The 23,429-nt window shown below is 53.0% G+C and overlaps 1 protein-coding gene across 2 annotated transcripts in view; it reads right to left on the reverse strand.

Moving 5' to 3' along the window:
• Window positions 1-19,922: 19,922 nt before the first annotated feature.
• Slc9d1 (solute carrier family 9 member D1) overlaps window positions 19,923-23,429 on the reverse strand; it is a 44,482-nt gene continuing 40,975 nt past the window's right edge. For both annotated transcript variants that reach the window (XM_077795115.1, XM_077795114.1), the window contains exons 11-13: window positions 21,838-21,917; window positions 20,786-20,935; window positions 19,923-20,135 (exon numbers count right to left, since the gene is read on the reverse strand). In XM_077795115.1, coding sequence (XP_077651241.1) covers window positions 20,022-20,135; window positions 20,786-20,935; window positions 21,838-21,917 — 344 coding nt within the window. In that variant the 3' untranslated portion in view covers window positions 19,923-20,021. The remainder of the gene's footprint in view (window positions 20,136-20,785; window positions 20,936-21,837; window positions 21,918-23,429) is intronic.

Here is a 23,429-nt window from a genome sequence, read left to right on the forward strand (position 1 = left end):
CCTGCGCGCCTTTTCGCGCCTTCAGCGCCCTCCTCCTCCTCCTCCTCCTCCTCCTCCTCCTCCCTCCGCTCAGCTCCTTCTCCTCCCGCCGGTGCCGCCCGCCCTGGGGGTGCGGACGCGCGCGCGTTCTCGAGTGCGCGTGCGCCGGACGCGGGTGGAGACGGGCTGGCGCCAGAGCGCGCGGTGCGCGCTCGCCTGTGTGCGCATGGAGAGGGGCCACGTGTGTGCGTGCCTCTGTGTGTGCACGAGAAGGCCAAATGTATGTATACCTGTGCATGTGCGCACAGAGGGGACACATGTGAGTGTGCCTGTGTGTGCGCAAGGATGGGCCAACTTGTGTATATGCATGTGAGTGGGCACGGAGAAGGGGCCACGTGTGTGTACTCCTCTGAGCTTGCATGGAGCAGAGCCAGTTGTATTCACACCTGTGTGTGCACAAGGAGGAGCCACGTATGAGCATGTCTGATGCCTACTTGGAGAAGGGCTGCATGTGTGCATACCTGTAAGTACATGTAAGAGAAGAAGAACTGTGTCGCCCAGAGACGGGCCAAGTGTGTGCATAAAGGGCCAACGGTATGCACCCAGATATGCATGCCTGTGCCCAAGAAGGGGCTGACGTTATGCACGCCATGGACAAGAAGAGCCAGGCGTGGGTGTGCTCTGGAGTACTTTCCTGTGAACCCACAGGAAAGGAGACAGTGGGCGTAGGTTTGCGCAGAGGAGGGCAGGTGGGGCATGTGAGTAAAGGCGTGCACTGGACACCAAGGAAAGACAGACTGCTGCCCCTAGTCAGCCAGCGGCCTCAGCGCCCTTGCGACATGCACCCAGATTCCTGGCGAGTCTACACCTTCTGAGCACCTGTGCAAAGGAACTAGAAGGGGGTCACCAGGAAAACTAGGCAGCCTGTCTGCTCCTCAAGGGCAGAAGCAGTTTGGTCACAGGATGGACCTGGTGCAGCCTGGCCCTGGAGGCTTAGTCCAGCCTGAATCCCACCACCCAGCCAGGTAGAGGACAGTCTGGGCCTCCAGAGCCGGTGCAAAGGTCAAGGCTGAACCAAGGGAGGGAGCCATTAACCTCTGCCAAGGACTTTAAGGAGCCTTCGGAGGCCTCCCTCTCCACCTGGAACATATTACAGGACACCCCCTTCAGAGGATTTCACAATTTAACCACTTGTACGCAGACTACACCCACTGCTGCCTCTTGGGTGAAGCTCCGCCCCTGCTTAGGTGGCCAACAGTTTAATTAACCTTGCCTTCTTTGAAGAGAGCAGATACTTTCCAGTATCTGCTGATTGGCACATTCTAGGTACTCAGAAACCGCTGGTGGGGAGGTAGGGTGAGCCAGAGGCTCCTGGGGGAAACCTGCAGATTTCTGGCCTTGCTTTCTGCCATGGAATCTGTGCATGCCGCCAGGGAGTCAGCTTTACTTCCAAAACTACACTCCTCTGCACTTCTTTCCAAAAGGCTGTAGGTTCCTAGCTCTGCTCCTGCAAATTCAGGTTCCCCTCCCCACCGGATCACCACCGGCTAGAAGAGACACAAGAAGCAGCCATTGTTCTGGGCCATCTGCCTACCTAAACATCTTAGAAAACAGATACTGGGAGACACTGAGTCGTTTCTTCAAACCGATGGAGAGAGGTTGTGTTCCCGAGGTGGTAGGCAGGGTGGATAGGAGAGACCTCACGGGGAGGCCTGGTGCAGCAACTGAAGCTAACTCTGGCCATTCTTGAAAGGCACCTGCAGAGCCCAGAAGGTCAGCTCCAACCCAGGGCCGCCTGGGTGCTGGGACAGCCGGAGCTGGCCGGACTGGAGTGACGTGTCTCGGAGGTAAAATCGTGCACCGGAGGCTTCGAATGGCTAAGTGTCCTCCAGTTCTCTAGTCCCTGCCCACCACCCCAGGGAGCAGGAAAGTGCCAGATGCATTCTGGGCTTCCACGATGGGAGGTGACCCTGCCTCCTCACAGTATCTGACCATGGTGGGTTTCCCAGATCCAAGGAGGCCTCCGATGTCTGATGATCAGAGAGCAGCTGAACTCACCTTGTGGGAGACGGGGAGGCTTCACGAGGATCTTGAAAGCTGGATGGGCTGGAGTCAGAAACAGACACCGGGACTGGAAAAGGAAGGCACCAGCCTGGGCACAGGGGGACGGGTAGCTTTGGGAGAGCTCTCCTGATGGGTGAGTTTCGGGTTTGGATGGGCTGACCTGCTCCTGGGATGCTGCAGTAAGACTCTAGGTAGGACTTACTTTTGAATGTGCTACTATCACAAGAGGGGCAGCCAACACTTCCCGGGGCCTGTGCACTGGAGAGCAGTGCCTTAGGCTGGCAGTGTGCAGCGTCTAATGTGCAGGACACTTGGGCCCCGAGTGTCCTGCTGGGTCCTGCATCCTTACTGACCTCTGGCTGCTCTACCCAGGGTCAAAAGAAGACACGGACATCTCCTACAGTTATTGAGGAGGGACTCTCTCTCCAAGGCTGCCGCTGCTTGCTTTGCATATTTAAAGCTCTGGTGCTTGGTGCACATGTATTTGCCATTGCTGTGTCTTCTTGGTGAGTTGGCCCTTTGGCATGATGTCCCTGTCTCTTGTGACAGTCTTGGACAGAGTCTGTTATTTTCATCCTGGCGGAGCTGCCTTGCTGGCTTTTGTTCACTGTTTGTCTTGATGTATTTTCCACCCCTTCACTTTCAGCCTCTGTGTGTTCTTAGAGCTAAAGTGGGTCTTTTGTAGACAGCAGAGATTCAGATCCTGTATTCATTCATTCATTCAATTGGAGGTTGAATTTAGGGGGACTTTACCACTGAGCACATCCCCAGCCCTTTTTATCTTTTGTGATGGAGTCTCACTAAATTGCTAAGGCTGGCCTCAAACCTGCCATCCTCCTGCCTCAGCCTCCCAAGCCATTGGGATTGCAGGCATGTGCCACCAGGCCCAGCGTGAATCCTGTTTTTGTTTTGTTTTGTTTTGTTTTTATCATTCTGGCAATCTGTGCCTTTTGGTTGAGTTTTATCCACATATATCTTTTACACATTTTTTTGCCCATAATATTTATATGTATCCTCTTTTCAATAACATAGGAAATAAAAAGAGGAGTTACAAACCAAAAATACAACCATTTTGGCCTTTCCACTTGCCCACATATTTACCACATTGGTGCTGTGGAGACAGTCACCTGTTTCGTGGATCCGGCGGGGTGTCCTTCCATGTCAGCCCTCTGGTGTTTCTTATGGGGCAGGTCTGGGGGTGACCCGCACCCTCAGCTTGTGTTTACCTGGAGAATGTCTTAGTCTCTCCTTCATGTTCTCAGGGCATTTTGGGTACACACAGAATTATCTTATTTTTTTTCCTTCAGTAAAATGTGCTATACCACTGCTTTCTGGCCCCTCTGGTCTCTGATGGGAAATTAACTATTCCTCTCACAAGGGTTGCTTGTGAGTGACAGATCACTTCTCTCCGGAGGCCTTCAAGTTCCTTCTGTTTTGCCTGTTCAGTTTGATTCTGTGTCTTGAGCAGATATGTTCTGAGTGTACATTATTTGGGATTCATTGAGCCTCTTGTATTTGTAGATTTGTGTCTTTCAGCAAATAGTGAGCATCCATCCACGATGAAGGGATAAATAAAATGTGATATATACACACAGTCGTGTAAAGGAATGAAATTCTGACACATCCTGCACATGGATGAACCTTGAAAATATTACACTAAGTGAAATAGGCCAGATTTCCAGGATATGAGGATAAATATTGTGTGGTTCCACTTGTATGTAACATCCAGAATAGGAGTGGCATAAACTGTTTCCTGGGGCTGTTTGTTATGGGAGATGAGTGGTTACTTGATGACTGAAGTTTCTACTTGTCATGACAGAAACATTTTGAAAAAAGTTAATGAAGGATGGAGCTGGGGTTGAGCTCAGTGGTGGAGCACTTACCCAGCACGTGTGAGGCCCTGGGTTCCATCCACCACACCACCTAAAAATAAGGAAAGAAAATAAAGGTCTCGTGTCCATCTGCAACTAAAAATATATTTTTAAAAAAGAGTTATGACTGCACAATGCTGTAAACATAATTAACACCACTGAACTGTACACTTAAAATGGCTAAAATATATAAAACCACATTACACTTTAAACAAGTGAAGTATGTAATATATGAATGATATCTCAGTGAAACTGTTATTTAAAAAGCTACACAAGAGGGCTGGGGATGTGGCTCAAGTGGTAGCACGCTCTCCTAGTATGCGTGAGTCCCTGGGTTAATTCTCAGCACCATGTAAAAATAAAACAAAGATATTGTGTCCACCTAAAACTAAAAAATAAATATTTTAAAAAGTAAAATAAAAAGCTTCACAAGAGGGCTAGGACTGTGGCTCAGAGGTAGAGCACTCACCTAGCATGCGTGAGGCACCTCATAAAAATAAAGGTATTGTATCCACCTACAACTAAAAAACAAATATTTTTAAAAAAGCTACATAAGATATCATTCTAGGAACAATTGAAGAAGATTTTACATGTTCCAAATATTAGTAAAGAGAAGAAATTTCTCTGCTAGGTATGATGATGGTAATTGTAGTAATGTGAGATTGTCCTTATTTTTAGAAGAAGCAAAATAACGAATATAGGTACTAAATGTCACGATGTTGACAATTTATTTTAAAATAGCTTGGAAAAACACATATTTTTGTAAGTATACTTTCAGATAACATACACAAAGAAAGAGAAAGGAAAAAGAATAAATATGACAAAAATGATAAAAACTGCTTAATTTATGGGTGTTCTACTATTTGTCCAACCTCTGTATATTTTGAAAATTTCAAAATAATTGCAAGAAAAATCCCATTTCTATTCAACATTAATCAGGAAGTCCTAACCAGTGCAATAAGACAAGAAAAATAAAGAGTGAAGAGGAGAAAGTAAGGCTTTATTTGTTCTCAGATGATGACAACAGGTGTGGAATACCAAGAAGTCTACTACATCAGCCAGTAATTCACCAGATTCTCTGGACATGAGGTCAGTGCAGGAGGCTGCATGTGTAGCTCTGTGGTAGAGCACTTGTCTAGCAGGCACACACACAAAAATCAATGCAAAATAAAATCACATCTATTTCTATATATCAAAAAGCTATTGTAAAATATATATTTTAAAATGCTATTTACAATGGCATGAAAAATCAAATAATTTAGATTTGCAAAACTTCCACAGAAAAATATGTAACGCTCTTTAAAATGTTTAAAACAGATCAAAAATAAGGAAATACACCATATTGTGGATCAGGAACCTTGATGGCCATTCTTCCTATACTAACCTGTAGATCCAATGAGATCCCAGTCAAAACCTTGCTGTTTGGTTTGGTTTGGTTTTTGTAGAAATTAACTACTTGTTATTTTTGTTAATAGACCTTTTCGGGCAGTGCTAGGGAAGGAACCCAGGACCTTACACATGCCAGGCAAGTGATCTACCCCCAAACTACACTCCCAGCCCTAGACTTTGTTTTTTTAGAGCAGCTTTAGATCCTCAGCAAAACTGAGGAGAAAGTGCATAGCTCCATAGACCCCTGGCCCGGCGTTGCCTGCTGCCACAGTCTGCACCTCCCTTGACACGTGCCGCCACCCCGAGTCCACAGGTGGTGGGGCCTCACTCCCGATGCTGTGCGTTCCATGGGGCTGGGCAAGTGTACAACCATGCGTGGCAGCCATTTCATCACCTTAGAGTCATCTCGATACCCTGAAAGCCCTCTGTGCTCAATTCTTCCCCTCCTCCCAACCCCTGGCAGCACTGACCTCTATACTGTCTCCAGGAAGGAGATCATGGTCGGTATCATACAGCCCTCAGCTGGGCTTCTGTCACTTGACAGTTATTCATTGGTGAATAATACTCCACTGTCTGGATAGACCACAGCTTGCTTATTTATTCATCTGGGGTGCTGGGGATAGAACCCAGGGCTTTGAGAATGCTAAGGAAGCTCTCAACCACTGTACTACATCCCCAGCCCCTTTTACCTTTAACTTCAGATGCCTCACTAAGTTGCTGAGGCTGACCTTGAACTTGACATTCTCCTGCCTTGGCCTCCAACTAGCTGGGATGACAGGCTGAGCCACTGTTCCTGGTGACTCAATTCACCCACTGAAGGAGGCCTTCACTGCTTCCAAGTCTGGGCACTTAAGAAAAAGCTGATATAATGGGTACGTTTTGTGTGGAGTTTGGGGTAGATGCCAGGGATGGATCCTTTGGTAAAAGCATGTCTAGTTTTACCAGAAGCTCCAAGCTGTCTTCCAAGTGGTGGCCACTTGACATTCCCACAGGCCATGGGTGTGTGCCCGTTCCTCCCCATCTTCGCCCAGCAAGGCCTGGAGCAGTGCCCCACCCCAGCTGGCTCTCAGGCAGGGTGTCGGTGCTGGGGGTCTTGGGATCCCTCAGCACGGGCCTCCTCCAAGGCCATTCTTGGGGGAGTTAGTCCAGCTGTGGCGGCTGGACAGGAGCAAATACAGAAGGTGAGACGTGATGGTGTTACCTGAAGGCTAAGTGTGGTCTCGAGAGGGGCCCGGTGTGTCTGAGGCAGTCGAGCACCAGGGAGGTGGCGGATGGAGGGCTGCTCCAGTGTCTGCCACCACAGTGGCAGCAAGGCCTGCAACTTTCTTGTGGCCACCACAGGCAAAGGGCAAGCGACGTCCACAGTTGTGCCCATTTGGCACACGTCCATTTGTTTCCTGAGGATCATAAAGAATTCCAGCCACAGCTCCACTTCCAGTTCATTTTTTGTTACTCTGAAAAAACTAGAGAAGCCACCATTTGGAAATCTTTGAAGACAGGAGGCCTGTCCTTCACTTAACCTTGCAATTGTCTCCCATGGTGCTGCCCCCTGCACTCTTCGGGTCAGTAGCTGGATGGTGAAGACAGTGACCAGCATGAGATCAGCACCCAGAGGGACTGCAGGAGTCTCGCAGGAGCAGAGGAGGTTGGCTCCTCCCGATGCCGGCAGGGAGCCTGCCAGCGGGGCCCCTGTGCTGGGAGCACCCTCGGCCATCCTCCAGGCCAGCACTGCCCACTCCAGGGGCCCACACCAGGCCCAGCACTCTGACCCTGGCCTCCACTGGGCCTCACCACTGAGAGTCGCCATCCACCTGTCACCTCAACTGTGTGGGGCCCATGGCTTTCCTTCTCGTCTCTCACATCACTCTATGAATCTGCCTGAAATTCACCTTTTGAGTCAAAGTCTTGGGGGACCATGGTGATTCCCAACATGAACTTCAGCTGCCATGAAGCAGACTCTGAAGTCACTGGGCTTCTGGTGGCAGTCCTGCCACACTGTCTGCTTCTTTCTGGACAATACCCCTCTGTAATTCTGCTCAGGGAAATGACCTCGGCCCCCTCCTCTGCAGATGGACATCCCCTTGGCCCTCATCAACTGCCGGGTCCTGGCCACCCAGTCGGGGAGGAGCAACGTCGTTTGACTCTGGGACTCACCTGCTGGTTCCTCTTCTACCCACCAGGCTGGGGAACTCTCTTCTTATCCTTGGGATTGTCTCCTCCTTGTCCAGAGTCCCCACCCCTCCAGGGACATAGTGTCCCTCAGGAGGTGTGTGAGAAATCCCTGAGGTGCTGCAGGGAATCAGACACGTGCTGGAAGGTGGGTGGCCAGGCAGAGTTGACCTCCGCTGTAGAACCTGGCTGGCCAGTGTGCCTGTTTTCATATCTGGTGCAGCGCTGCCCCGCACCCCGAGGGGAGGCCTCAGGTACCATCCACACACCTGGCTAACTTTAGCATTAAGGTGGCTGAGGGAAGGGCTACAGTTAAAATGGGTACTGTTCTAAAAATGGAGCACCAGGCTTTGCATGTCTCACAAGTACCCCCTTTTTCTTTTTATACCTTTGGTTTCATTTTCAGGGAGACCTTTGGTATTGCCACCCCTCTTGCGCAGGCATTCTGAGATGGAGAGTGGTGAAGGTCATGGACTCTCCCCTTTCAGCAGTTTGGGTAGCCGTCCAGTGATGCACTTGCTGAGGTTCTTTCCAGTTCGGTTGAAGACTGTCTTCTCTCCAAGTCCTGATTAAAATCAAGCCCCCAGGCTGAAAGCAATGAATTGAAAATTCTAGAAGGGGAGTCTGAGCAGCGTTTATGATAATTATACCAGAAAAATTAAAAAGCATAGCCAGGTCTCAAATCGACTCAACGGACATGAGCATCAGGTACTCTGTAGAGAAACCCCCTTTTTTATAACTTCCCATCATGTGCTGACTTTGGGGAGGACTGACAAAGCTACTACGTCTCTAGTTACATTGCTATTACATTTCTATGCCCATGTAGGACTGTGCTTTGATTTTATACTGTCTGGTCAGGTGTTTAACACCAAATTATTCAAAACTGATCTTGTTCCTTCCTATCTACTAAGAGTCAGCTTATCTACTAAGAGTCAGCTGAGATTCCTGTGGGGGTCACTCTTGGAAACTTGTAAGAAACCTCTCAGCTTCTCTAGTGCTACCTGCCAGGCTGGGTCAGAGTCTTGCTGACCACGTGTGCCTTCCCTTGGTAGCATCAGGGACATTTCCTTCTCCAAAGACCCTCTTCTTTGCAGAACTTGCACTGGTTGGCTTCCTGTTCTCTAGGGTCCTCTTAATCCCCCTGATCAGGAGGTCATGTGACCCGGAGTTGCAAAGCCCTAGGAGAAGTCCCATTGTTCCCGTGGTCCTAGATGACCTCAGAGGGTGAGGGCCAAATATTGGCTATTTTTCTTTAGCCCTTTAACTTCCTTGACTTTGTTTGGTATTAAACACCCAGCAGGCCAGTTTCATCAGTCTTAAAGTACAAGTACTGGGTTTGAACTTTAATGTTTATAACTTTGTCTCCTCCATGTCCAGATGTGTCGGCTGTGGTCCGTGTTTATCCCTTCCATTTAATTGGGATCAGCATTAGTGCTGGAGGTCAGTCTTATATTTTGTCTGTCCTATGGCTTACTTTAAAATTAACTCAGGTTGTTCTGTTATGCGGAATATTTCTTCAAAACACTAATAAGGAAAATACAAAATGAAGTTAACAAGACCAAAAACATTCAGTTTGTATAATAGCTTTGAACCAAGAAACATAATCTGTATAATAACACTAATATATCTTTGGTATCTATTTTGCCTCCATAAAGACACATAAATTTATCAACTCAATCACAAGACGCTTTACAAACTCTTACAAACGTAATACCTTTTATAATTTACCTAAACCTTTACTTAGTTGTGTATTATATACCTTTGTTATTTTGAGATCACAGTAATCTTTACAACAAAAATCTATCTTTTGGACACAACTTTAAATAAGCTTAAACCTAGCCTACATTGGAGCCATCCTAACATGGAGTAGAGTGAGAAACAGAGCCTTATCTCAAGTAAGGTGCGGATGTTAACGATAACACAATCCAAGATGGATGTTGAAACATGGCTCAAACCAAAAACTAAGAAAGCTCTTAACTTACACTGATGTCCTTATATTAACCACATTTAACCTTAAAAGAAAAATTTTGGGGACGGGTTGTGGCTCAGTGGCAGAGCACTTGCCTGGTGTGTGTGAGGCACTGAGTTCGATCCTCAGCACCACATATAAATAAATAAAAAATAAAGGTACATCAACAACTAAAAAAATATTCTTAAAATTTTTAGAATCCAAAGTGTAAGTAATAACCTAAAATAACAGTTGTTTGTTTAACCAGAGTTGTAAAAACAATTCCTTTAAGATTTAATCCCCCTAAGTAATAAAACCTAACAGACACTAGAAAATCATCTTGTTAGATCCGAGCAGATCAATGCTCAGTGTTTGCTCCCTCTCAGTACGTTAAAATCCAAACGATTTCAGCTGATGGTGGTAATGATAGCTAATTTAATCCCAAGTGCAAACTTTCTGAGATCCGCCTTCCTAGCCCTTCTGCAGCTTGTTCACAACCTTAGTTTTGGACTCTTCATCTTGGATTTTAGAACAAGAATATTACTTTACCACACAAAAACACTTTCTCATCTAGAAACATTTCTTTTACCTTCTAATTTCCTATACTTAAATGTATTTTCATTCCTAAAACTTTCTTTTATTGTTTTTTTTTCTAGTTTTAGACCCTTAAATTTATATTTTGAAACAGTCCTTATGAGTGTCACCCCGGGAGCGGTCAGTCGGGCACGTGCGACAGCTCTGCCCCAGGACTGTGGACCTTTCTCACATGGGCGGCCTGGTGTTTAACGAGGCCATCTTTTTCCTTCCTTCTCCCTTTCAGAGCTTACTGAGCGAGTGAGCCCAAGCATACGAGAAGGTGCCATAGTGGTTTAGTGTAAAGTGACATCCCCCCTCCTGGTCTCAAGCCTGTTTGGGTAGCTGCTCGTGTAAGTCCAGCTGTAAGATGGGGTTCCAGCAGAGGCCTCCCTCAGGAGTGATCTGTCTGTCCTCCAACAAGTACAGAAAACACTAGGCTTCTCTCCCCAGCTGAGGGCCACAGGAATCCTGGTGCCCAAGGCTGTGCCAGGTGGAGTGTGACCCAAGCACGAGACACAGGAGGAGTTTCTGGGCATCCCTCCACTGTCGGAGCCACATCAGAGTGTCCCGGGTTCCAGGGGGACCTCAAAGCTGCTGGACCACCCCTTGAGGCCTGTCTGGCACCCCTGAGTGGGCGACCCTGGCCCCTAGGCCATGCCTCCCTGTACCCCTCGCCTCATCCCCTGTGATCCCCAGAGCACTGGGGCCACGGGGCGCGGCCTGGTGGGACGACTCGGGTGGTGGCTCCTCACCAGCGCAGGACCCAACGTCCCCCTTGTGTTCTCTCCCTTTTACAGGGAGAAACCCTGATTTGTACTGTGTTTACCCGAATCACAGGTGGGGCTGAGCATACTGAGGGGACAGACCAGTCGCCTTCCTGGCTGTTCTGGTGAGGGACAGATGTGTTCCTGAGAGCCATGGGCCCTGGGCAGGTTTGACACATTTACTTATGTACTGACCACCTAACTCACATTTAGGGCCACCAAAGTCCTGTCCAACTGGTTGTGGGATACAGAAATCTAACTTACAGAGCCAGGGATGGTGTCCCCACGGCAACAGACCCCAAATTGGAGACCTGGAGGAGAGAAGTAGTCAGCGTTTGACTTCACTACACCTAGTCGACCCGGCACGTAGGGGCAGCGGACAAGACGCCTTAGAGCAATTAAGATGAGAGCCAGAGGTTTTCCGGGGAAAGTGGCAGGGTTCCATGAGAGGAACCCACTGTGTTCCTAGGAGGACAAGGACATCTTTCCCTCTAGTCTGGTAAAGTATGAACTAGCAAGACGGAGGGTCTATGGGACGGGGTCAAGAGACTTCTGCAAGGCAGAGAAGAGAAAGAAAAGGCAACCCACTCACGCACGTGCAGGTAGACGGCAGGGCTCTGCCTGGTCGTTGTCACTCACACTGAGAGTGACCCCAGCCTGGATCCCAGGAGCCACGAGCAAGGTCCTCCACCACCATGGGCGACAGGCCATGGCAGGAGATGGGAGTGGAGACGGAGCTTCCGTGTGCGTCTCTAGAGACCCTGCGGTCACACCGCGGAGCAGCCACGGCCAGAGACCGAGGGTGCTGCTAAGAGAGACCTCAGTTTCTCCGTTGAATGGGCTGCCATGAAGGAGGCTGAGGCAAGATGGGACCCAGCACCAGAGCAGGAGGGCTGTGGAGTCTCCCTCCAGCACGGCCTTCCCGAGCGAGCCGAGACGTCCACTTTTAACTGGCTGACAGGGCCCAGGAGTGTTGACAGACAGAATGTACCCACTGGAGCACAGGACTCCCAGAAGAAAAGCTAAGTGACAGAGCCGTGGTCTGTCCCACTCGGCCTCCGAATGTCCCCTAGGCCCCACGATGAAGCCAGATTGGGAGGAGCCTGGGTCCCGTGTTGGCCAACCTCCTCCCGGGTTCTCGGGTCACAGTGTGAAGAAGAGAATCCGTAGACAATACTGAAGGGAAGGGTAGACAGCAGGATCCTGCCTGCGGGGGGCCTCACAGAGGAACCCACTGTGGGCTGCCTCAGGGCTTGTGAGTGAACAGGCATCCAAAGAGGGTCAGGGCTGTGTCCTTCAGCCTGAGTTTTCGTCCTCGTTGGAACTCTCGTCTGGGTTTGCCCACCTTCAATTTCTCCTGCCCCTGGGACAAAGGAGCTGGCTGCAGTATTCCCACAGGTGTGCCTCGGGGTCACTGACATCTGAAAGAGGCTCGGAGGTGCCACCTTTCTGCTGCTCCACCGCTGGTGTGGTCTCTGCATCTGAACAAGGCCTCGGGGTCGGGGGGCACATCACTGCTCACTCTGACTGTTCTTATTCATCCACACTCTGGCTAGCCACCCAGAAACACACGTGGGTTGGCCATTTCAAGGGCATCTGTACTCATACCCATTTAGAGGGGCCCCTTTGTCCACGTTTTATTCAAGTGACATGAACTGAAGGGTGTTTGGATCTCTACATCAAACTCACAAGAACTCACTTTTCTGTAGGCCAATTTTGACACTAGGAACAGGGTGCAGACACAAGCACCTACAGAGACACATACACAGGTGTGCAACACACATGAAACAGACCGGAAACACGTTTGTTTCCAGCAGGGGACAGATCTCCACAGCTAGAGGCAACAGCTACACACTCATCAAGGTCTGAGATCTCCCCTTCAGAAATCAAAATGGGGCCTGTCGCAGATTTCCACAGTATGACCCAAACATGAAAGGGCCTGCAGCTGGGAACATTAGAAAGAGTCTGCAGTCCTGGTGGACGCTGAAGTCAAAGGTCCAGGGGGCCACGACCCTCCATGGGGCACATTTATTTCCACCATTACTCTCATTCATTTCCCCGCACAAGACTCTTGAAAGGAAACGTTATACATCCGGGCTCTTCCCATAGTTCTTCCCTGTCCCCAGCCCTAGGATTTTTATTCCCCATTTTTCGTAGGCTCCTGTCATTGATTTTCCTCTTGTGAGTGAACCTCCTGCCCTCTGTGTGCTCAGTCCCTCTTACCAGGGATTTCTCACACACCTTGGGACCCCACCGTGCGCTCAGTCCCCGTTCCTACGGATTTCTTGCCCGACCACCTAAGGACTAAGTACTTCTCCCTCAAGCCCAAGAATGGATTTTCTAATTTTGATCTAGGTACACAATCAGTGGGTGCCTGTGGTTCTTGTCTGGGCCTTTTCCCTGTGTTGCAGATGCATTTATTTTAATATTTACTTTTAAGTTGCTGATTACACATTTATTTATTTATATGTGGTGCTGAGAATTGAACCCAGTGCCTCATGCCTGCCAGACAAGTGCACTACCACTAAGCCATAGCCTCAGCATCCTTGATCCACTTTCAGTCCACTTTGGAATTTGGGTCCTTGGTTGGCCTCAGGGTTGCCATTTTCCTACCCTCACCAAGGCGGGGGCAACAAGGCCGTGGAAAGCATCTCCTCTGAGGAGGGACCCTGAGACCACTATTGGTTATAGACCCTCATGCCAGGCTCCAAAATTGTTAGAAATACCAGGTGCCACAAGAAGCCAAAGGTGCCAGGAGGTATGTGGGCAAGTCACTCCAGCCAGAAGGTCTCCAACACTGCCTGAGAGCAGGTGTGCCAGGTAGGCTTCACCTGTTACCAACAGCACTGCCCTGTGCCCCGATGGGAGGATTCAGGACCTTCCGTATGATGGGTAACTTGAAGATTAGGGCAGCTGGTGAAGTGCTGCAATTGAACTAGGTTCTAATGGAGCCAACTGAGCTGCACACACACTGTCCTGGAGGAGGAGCTCAGGCTGCTGTGCCACTGGAGCCAACTGAGCTGCACACACACTGCCCTGGAGGAGGAGCTCAGGCTGCTGTGCCACTGGAGCCAACTGAGCTGCACACACACTGCCCTGGAGGAGGAGCTCAGGCTGCTGTGCCACTGGAGCCAACTGAGCTGCGCACACACTGCCCTGGAGGAGGAGCTCAGGCTGCTGTGCCACTGGAGCCAACTGAGCTGCGCACACACTGCCCTGGAGGAGGAGCTCAGGCTGCTGTGCCACTGGAGCCAACTGAGCTGCACACACACTGCCCTGGAGGAGGAGCTCAGGCTGCTGTTCCACTGGAGCCAACTGAGCTGCACACACACTGCCCTGGAGGAGGAGCTCAGGCTGCTGTTCCACTGGAGCCAACTGAGCTGCGCACACACTGCCCTGGAGGAGGAGCTCAGGCTGCTGTGCCACTGGAGCCAACTGAGCTGCGCACACACTGCCCTGGAGGAGGAGCTCAGGCTGCTGTGCCACTGGAGCCAACTGAGCTGCACACACACTGCCCTGGAGGAGGAGCTCAGGCTGCTGTGCCACTGGAGCCAACTGAGCTGCACACACACTGCCCTGGAGGAGGAGCTCAGGCTGCTGTGCCACTGGAGCCAACTGAGCTGCACACACACTGCCCTGGAGGAGGAGCTCAGGCTGCTGTGCCACTGGAGCCAACTGAGCTGCACACACACTGCCCTGGAGGAGGAGCTCAGGCTGCTGTGCCACTGGAGCCAACTGAGCTGATTACACACTGCCCTGGAGGAGGAACTCAGGCTGCTGTGCCACTGGAGCCAACTGAGCTGCACACACACTGCCCTGGAGGAGGAGCTCAGGCTGCTGTGCCACTGGAGCCAACTGAGCTGCACACACACTGCCCTGGAGGAGGAGCTCAGGCTGCTGTGCCACTGGAGCCAACTGAGCTGCACACACACTGCCCTGGAGGAGGAGCTCAGGCTGCTGTTCCACTGGAGCCAACTGAGCTGCACACACACTGCCCTGGAGGAGGAGCTCAGGCTGCTGTGCCACTGGAGCCAACTGAGCTGCACACACACTGCCCTGGAGGAGGAGCTCAGGCTGCTGTTCCACTGGAGCCAACTGAGCTGCACACACACTGCCCTGGAGGAGGAGCTCAGGCTGCTGTGCCACTGGAGCCAACTGAGCTGCACACACACTGCCCTGGAGGAGGAGCTCAGGCTGCTGTGCCACTGGAGCCAACTGAGCTGCACACACACTGCCCTGGAGGAGGAGCTCAGGCTGCTGTGCCACTGGAGCCAACTGAGCTGCACACACACTGCCCTGGAGGAGGAGCTCAGGCTGCTGTTCCACTGGAGCCAACTGAGCTGCACACACACTGCCCTGGTGGAGGAGCTCAGGCTGCTTTTCCACTGCAGCCAACTGAGCTGCACACACACTGCCCTGGAGGAGGAGCTCAGGCTGCTGTTCCACTGGAGCCAACTGAGCTGCACACACACTGCCCTGGTGGAGGAGCTCAGGCTGCTGTTCCACTGGAGCCAACTGAGCTGCACACACACTGCCCTGGTGGAGGAGCTCAGGCTGCTGTGCCACTGGAGCCAACTGAGCTGCACACACACTGCCCTGGAGGAGGAGATCAGGCTGCTGTTCCACTGGAGCCAACTGAGCTGCACACACACTGCCCTGGAGGAGGAGCTCGGGCTGCTGTTCCACTGGAGCCAACTGAGCTGCACACACACTGCCCTGGAGGAGGAGCTAGGGCTGCTGTGCCACTGGAGCCAACTGAGCTGCAAACACACTGCCCTGGAGGAGGAGCTCAGGCTGCTGTGCCACTGGAGCCAACTGAGCTGCACACACACTGCCCTGGAGGAGGAGCTCGGGCTGCTGTGCCACTGGAGCCAACTGAGCTGCACACACACTGCCCTGGAGGAGGAGCTCAGGCTGCTGTGCCACTGGAGCCAACTGAGCTGCACACACACTGCCCTGGAGGAGGAGCTCGGGCTGCTGTTCCACTGGAGCCAACTGAGCTGCACACACACTGCCCTGGAGGAGGAGCTCGGGCTGCTGTGCCACTGGAGCCAACTGAGCTGCACACACACTGCCCTGGAGGAGGAGCTCAGGCTGCTGTGCCACTGGAGCCAACTGAGCTGCGCACACACTGCCCTGGAGGACGAGCTCAGGCTGCTGTGCCACTGGAGCCAACTGAGCTGATTACACACTGCCCTGGAGGAGGAACTCAGGCTGCTGTGCCACTGGAGCCAACTGAGCTGCACACACACTGCCCTGGAGGAGGAGCTCAGGCTGCTGTGCCACTGGAGCCAACTGAGCTGCACACACACTGCCCTGGAGGAGGAGCTCAGGCTGCTGTGCCACTGGAGCCAACTGAGCTGCACACACACTGCCCTGGAGGAGGAGCTCAGGCTGCTGTGCCACTGGAGCCAACTGAGCTGCACACACACTGCCCTGGAGGAGGAGCTCAGGCTGCTGTTCCACTGGAGCCAACTGAGCTGCACACACACTGCCCTGGAGGAGGAGCTCAGGCTGCTGTGCCACTGGAGCCAACTGAGCTGCACACACACTGCCCTGGAGGAGGAGCTCAGGCTGCTGTGCCACTGGAGCCAACTGAGCTGCACACACACTGCCCTGGAGGAGGAGCTCAGGCTGCTGTGCCACTGGAGCCAACTGAGCTGCACACACACTGCCCTGGAGGAGGAGCTCAGGCTGCTGTGCCACTGGAGCCAACTGAGCTGCACACACACTGCCCTGGAGGAGGAGCTCAGGCTGCTGTGCCACTGGAGCCAACTGAGCTGCACACACACTGCCCTGGAGGAGGAGCTCGGGCTGCTGTTCCACTGGAGCCAACTGAGCTGCACACACACTGCCCTGGAGGAGGAGCTCAGGCTGCTTTTCCACTGCAGCCAACTGAGCTGCACACACACTGCCCTGGTGGAGGAGCTCAGGCTGCTGTTCCACTGGAGCCAACTGAGCTGCACACACACTGCCCTGGTGGAGGAGCTCAGGCTGCTGTGCCACTGGAGCCAACTGAGCTGCACACACACTGCCCTGGTGGAGGAGCTCAGGCTGCTGTGCCACTGGAGCCAACTGAGCTGCACACACACTGCCCTGGAGGAGGAGCTCAGGCTGCTGTTCCCCTGGAGCCAACTGAGCTGCACACACACTGCCCTGGAGGAAGAGCTCAGGATCTGTTTCTCACAGTTGCAGGTTTTCTGAGCAGACCTGGAGTGGACCTGTAGTGTCCCCAGTTGCTGGGACACTCCAACTCCAGGTCCACTCCAACTCCAGGTCCACTCACAGAAAACCTGAGCTTCTCCATGGTGATGTGTGTGCAGCTCAGTTGGCTCCAGTGGAACAGCTGCCTGAGCTTGGTCTCCAGGGTAGGAGAGTCCAGAGGGGGGCTTTGGGAAGTGATTGGTCCTTAGGCTCCAACCTCACCAGTGGACTGACCCATTGATGGCTGTGGGCACCCCAGAGCTGTGGAGACTGTGGGACGTAGCTGTCCAAAGGAGTGGAAACCAGGGTTCACCTTGTCCCGGCCCCTCCCTCCCTCCTCCTCTCTCCCTTGCTCCCTGCTTCCCCACCACCATGTGCCCAGCAGCCTCCTCTGCCCCACCCATCCCCCAAGTCTGCCTTCCCTCAGGCCCAGAGCAAAGAGTAGATGGCCAGGGACAGCATCCCTTCAAACCATGAACCCAAACAAACTTTTCCTCCTCTAGGTGATTTGCCAGGTATTTTGGTCACAGCAATGAAGCTGATTGACATATAGGGTGCGGCCACTGAGCCCGAGACATCCAGCGGGAAGGAGCCATGGCCACTTCATCCTTCCTCCACCCCCACTCAGAAATACAGGGAGCAGCTGTCCCCCTTCTTGGCTCCTCTCAGACCTTCCTCTGCACAAACCCATCTCCCCTCCCCCATCTGAACAGGGGATTCAAATGTTTTGGCTTTCATGAAACAAACCTCAGGAAAACTGGTCTGCTGGCTCTGTCCCCTGGCCACCCAGGACCAACCCGAGACCTGAGGCCCAAGTCTACAGCCTCAGCTCCACGTCACCCAGTCCCTGTCCAGAGCAGGCCACAGCCGGCCACCCCAGAGGTGCGAGCAGGAGAAGGCTGCGGAAGTTCTCTCCATTCCCGCCAGCACCCAGCCTCTTGGGCACCACTGACTGGGAACACCTGAGTCTGCCGCGTGCCTGAGCTGCACCGCCTAACGGGGCTCCTCTTTGAAAGCCTTTACTCTGAAACCCTGATGCTCCGCTATTGGTGACTGCTCCCTTGGACAGCAAAGCCCATCTCCCCTTCTCTCCTGCAGACCCCAGATGCTGCCCCTGACCCCCGTTCCCCGTCTCTCCAGGTCACTCACAGGAAACACTCAGTTCACTACACAGGATCCCAGTCCCCAGGTCTCCGGAGCCACCCCTGCTCCAGGACACAGGGTGGTCACTCTGGAGACTCTGCCCTCCCTAGGTCTTAGTGCAGGCCTCCCGGTCCACCCTCTCCCTAAACAGCTGTCCTGTCCTGGGCTCCCTCAGTGTGGACACCCAAGATGGGTGGCAGGGCCAACACTCTCAGCAGGACGCTAGACACTGGGGGGGGAGCCAGCAGGGTGGCATCAGGCAGCAGCGAGGGAGACCAGAGCCGTTTTCCAGACACCTCTCTATCAGCTTTCCATTGATGGCTTCAGACCAGACATGTCCTGCTTCAGCTGACTTCCCCACGGTTTGACGGACATCCTCAACACAGCACCTGGGGCCACCGTCTCCTTCAAGGCCGGTCCCAGGGCCAATGTGCAGAGGAAAACTGCTTCCACAATAGCTCTCCTCGTGAGGGCACACAGGATCCATCTTTCTACCAAATACCTGTGCGGCCGAAAGGAGGGAGAACCTGCTCAGATGTAGAGGTGTGTCCCGCCCCCCCAGGGGACTGCGGTACAGGAAGGGCTCATGGGAGCGGATCTCCCAGCTGCTCCCCCAGGACACAGCCTTCAGGCACCGTCCTGGGAGTGCAGAGACAGTATCCCCCGGGACCTGGACCTCCCAGCTGCACACACAGAAATGAACTCCCGCACCCAGCCTTAGGAAGGTCTTGTTATGCACCTTGAAACGGACTAAAACAGGGCCCTGTGGGGTCCCTGTGTCAGACCTCCATCAGTGGGCACCTGACAACATACCAGAAGTCAGAATCTCAGCTTTTCAAACAGTACTGCACTCGCTCCATCCTCAGAGAACAGCAAGGCAATGTACAAACCATTTTAGAAATTAGCTGAGGTTTTATGCAAAGATTAGCTCAATACAAAAATCAAAACAGATTCTCAATAAATTTCAACTAATTATACCCTGATCATAACTGACCTTTATTGAAGAATGAACATTCTTATGATTCAAAATCAAGTATTTTAGGAGTGATATACCTAATAGTGATTGACATGGAAGTGTTTTCATTTAACATAGCTAAAAGGGCAGCCGTGGTGGTACATACCTGTAATCCCAGAGACTTGGGAAACTGAGGCAAGAGAATTACAAGTTCAAAGCCAGCCTCAGCAACTTAGCTAGACCCTAAGCAACTTAGCAAGACCCTGCCTCAAAATAAAAAACAAAAAAATAAAAAGTGTTGGAGATATGGCTCAGTGGTTAAGTGCCCCTGAGTTCAACAAATTGGTACCCTCACCCCCCAAATATTTTTATTTATAAAATAAAACAGCAGGGTTGGGGGATATAGCTCAGTTGGTAGAGTGCTTGCCTTGCATGCACAAGGCCCTGGGTTCAATCCCCAGCACTATAAATAAATAAACAAACAAACAAACAAATAAATAGCTAAGAGGCATACAGACATCTATAAAATATTTATCTCACCTAGGAAACAAAAAGGGTAAAAGTAAGCTTCCAGACTCACTGCCAGAATTAAGATTTCAGCACAGACAGGTTTAATAACAAGTAGTTGACTAACAGATTATAATTCTAAAGTTGCACAATAAAAATTTTCCTAATTTTTTTCTTTACAAAAAATAATTAACTGATGAATTAACAATAGAAATTAATAATAACTTCAGAAAAAAAGGCACATCGAGGCAAAACAGTGGAAGCACCCGTGAGCCAGTGCCTCAGTCCTACTGTGCACAAGTGCAAGACAGTCATGCCAGGAACTTCCGCAACAGCAGAGCCTGTGCCAACAGGCAGAGAGGAGGACACTGCTCCTTGCTGACGGCACTCGGGCTGACACCAGCGCACACCTCCTCCAAGGTCGTCCCAGAGTTGCTCAAAGCCCAGCGTGGTCAGAGACTGGACCGCCTCTCCGATCTGGGCACACATTTTGTAATGGCAGCTCTCCACAGCACAGGGGCCAGCAGAAGGCTGAGTGTGGTCACACTTAGTATAAGGAGGTACACCTGCAACACAGGTGAGCACAGCACATGTCACAGTGAGCTTTAGGGGGATCCCCACATGGGTGCAAGGCTAGGCAGAGTCACACCCAGCACGACAGGGACCTTACAAACCAAGCGCTCTCTCCCTTTTCAGGGCACCTCAAGTAGAGCCACAGGTGAGGACATGGGACATGGGAAGAAAAACTCAAGGCATTGAGCCTCTGCTAACGTGAGGGTGAGCCCCACGGGCCACCTGAGTCACACCAACTTGCCCAATGTCCCTGGGGCAGTTCCGTTTTTCTAGTACACTCTGAAGGAAGACTCCTGTGCTCCTCACACTCAGGGGACATCAGACCCCTGATTCTGACCTCACGGCAGCCCTCAGTGGGTCGAGTACAAGGCTTAGGCCTCTTGTGTGCTACTCCTGCGCATCCAGCAGCTCAGCCTCAAGGGCAGGATCCTGCTGCCCATTCCCAGACAGATCAGCAACGGTCAGAGGCAGCAGTTCAGGAAGTGCAACCTGGCGATTCACCCGAGACGCCACACGGGCTGGGGAGGAGTGACCCCGGAGATCCCCAGCACAGACGGGAGCGTCTGAAAGAGCCGCTGCGCCCCCCCCCGGCCCCCGCACCAGGGACTTGTGGGCTGATGCCTGAGGGACAGTAACCACTCACCTCCCGGGAGATGATGCCTGCTCTCCGCGCCCGGCTCCCCAGGACAAAGGAGAACTCGCTGACCTGGGCCAGGCCTGCAGAGATGATCCACTTCATGTACTGGCTGCTCTTCGGCAGGATGAGAGACAAGACCAGTGCTGCCAACACAAACTGCAGGAGCACAGCTCGTGTTACTAAGTCCAGTGAGATCTCAAGCTCAGCTGGCATGGTGGCATGTCTATGACCCCAGAGATTGGGGAGGCTAAGGCAGGAGGACTGCAGTCTCAAAGCCAGCCTCAGCAATGGTGAGGCCCTGAGCAACCTAGTGAGGCCCTCTCTCTAAAAACCAAAAAGGGCTGGGGATGGGGTTCAGTGGGTAAGAGCCTCTGGGTACCATCCCCAGTAACAAAAAATAAAAAATTAAAACACAGAACCTAGATGGGAAGCATCAAAGGCTGCCACAGCCTCGAGTGGCCAAGCAGGGTGTACCAGAGGCTCTGTGGTCCCCAGACACAGCAACTACACAAACTGCCGAAAGGCTAGGCAGCCCATGAAGGTGAAAGAGGAGGCTCAGGTTTACTAGCAGAAAATACACCTTTCCCCAAACCACATCAACGGCATTCAAGGTTGAGCAGCGTCCACGATGGGGATGCTTTGATGAAGAGAGGGCACCTCTCTCAGTGAGCAGCCCAGCAGCCCAGTGAGGCTGCTCTGCCACCATCTGATTCTGCACCCAACTTTCACAGGATGTTATGAAATATTAACAAGTGCGGGAAGCCTGGTCAACTCCTGGCATTCACTTCTGAGTGCGTCTGCCTCTGTCAGAAGGGGCCTGGGGTCCTGCAGACCCATCCCCAGCAAGACCACGTCAGCAGAGCCTCACAGGTACTCGGATGGGTGCTCCCCGTCTCACCCTCCAGCAACTCCCCCGTGTGAACCCCTCCATTTGGAGGCAGGCTACAGGTCACCCTGGGCCTGTCCCAGCTGGCCTCCCAGGGAGTGAAGTACACAGGCGTGGACTCCCACAGGCGTGGACTCCCACAGGCGTGAAGTGTAGCAAGAAGTGTCAGTACCTTCATGACCACCACCGACAGGGTGAGGAAAACCAGCACCGTGAGCTCGTACACTACGAAGGTGGGGAACACATGCAGCCCTGCGGGAGACAGCACAGGTGAGCACAGGTGAGCCCAGAGATGCCTGGGCCCAGCCAGCCCTGGACCCTCCCCTTGCTCCAGCAGGAGAGAGCTGCAACCTGAGAACCCTAACCACACTGGACCGAGCCCTCTCCCTCTCCCAGAGAGAGGGAATAGGGTGACCACTGCCACTTCCTGCCACACGGAGGGTGGGGTGCCTGCACGGGCCTTCCCAGACCTGGGTGTGTGGCCCTGCCTCTGCAAGTGGGCAGCCGGACCCAGGCGGGCCAGTCCTGTGTCTACGGCCAGCCCAAGTCGGGCTGCTCCTGCTCATCCCGAGGCCACAGGGAAGTCTTCCTGACACCTCCTTGCTCCCACTCCTGCAGAGGCTGCTGCTGTGCACTCCTGGGGACGGCCAGAGGACAGGCAGCTGCAGGGAGTGAACTCCAGCTCCACCTGCGGGCAGCCCCACCATCCCCCAAGGGGAGCACTGTACCCAAGACCTCGGGAGGCAAGACCCACAACCCATCGGTGTCTCCTTGGAAGTGCATCGTGAAGGTCTCCTCCCTCCTGAAACCCAGAGATGCCTCCCCCACCACTGGGCTGCACTCTGCTGACTGCACACCCAGGCCCTTCTCGAGGGTGCCCTTCCCAGGGCCTGTCCTCAGCCTGTCCCCAGGGCCTGTGTGCACCGGCTGCTCCCGCTCTGTCGGACCGGGATGGGCGCTGTGCTCTGCTTCCCCCGGTGCCCCAGCTCTTCCCAGAGCCTCTCCACCCCCAGGATGCCTGGGCTCCTGCCTCTGGCTTGGTGAACAACCTGGCTCCTGCCTGGCTGCCGCAGGCTTCCCTGCAAGCCCCTGTCCCGTGCAGGCCCAGCTGTTGTGGACGCTGTCCAGGAGGCAACACCTGCTAGTTGGCACCCTGCCCTGCCTTCGGCTCACGACATCAGCATGGCAGCACTGGGGATCGTGAGAAACTGGGACCCTGCCACTGGGTGTCACATCACTCTCGACTGGCAGGAGGGCAAGCCAGCCAGGCCACAACTTCCCATCCGGTGTCACCGACTCTCATGACAAACACCAAACCCATGTGTGCCACAGGGGACCCGTGACTCCGCCCAGCCCTGGCCCTCCACTTCCTAACGACACCGCTCAGCCTCTCAGGTCCGGCGTCTTCCAGGTGGGCTTGTGGGGTGGGTGAATACCACCCTCAGGGTCACTGTGCCAGCACCCAGGCCTCAGGTGGGCCAGGGCCTGGGTGCTCAAGCCGGGTCCCCCCAGGAAGTGACAGGCAACCATGAGACACCTCTCCATCCCACCAAAACCCGCAGGGCCTGCTCTGGAACCCTCTTATGCCCAGGGAGGTGGGTCAGGCAGGGGATGAAGTTATTGCTGAAAATCTCCTAAGAATGAGCGCCCAATCATTGGCAGGAAGTGGCCGTGGCAGGGGAGCAGCAGGCCGGCAGCCCGCTCCACAGAGTTCGGGTGGCCAGTGCTTCCTGCCTCGTGGGCCACGCGGTCTGCACTGCCCCA

The sequence above is a fragment of the Urocitellus parryii genome, chromosome 2 (genome assembly GCF_045843805.1).
Source record: "Urocitellus parryii isolate mUroPar1 chromosome 2, mUroPar1.hap1, whole genome shotgun sequence".
NCBI lineage: Eukaryota > Metazoa > Chordata > Mammalia > Rodentia > Sciuridae > Urocitellus > Urocitellus parryii.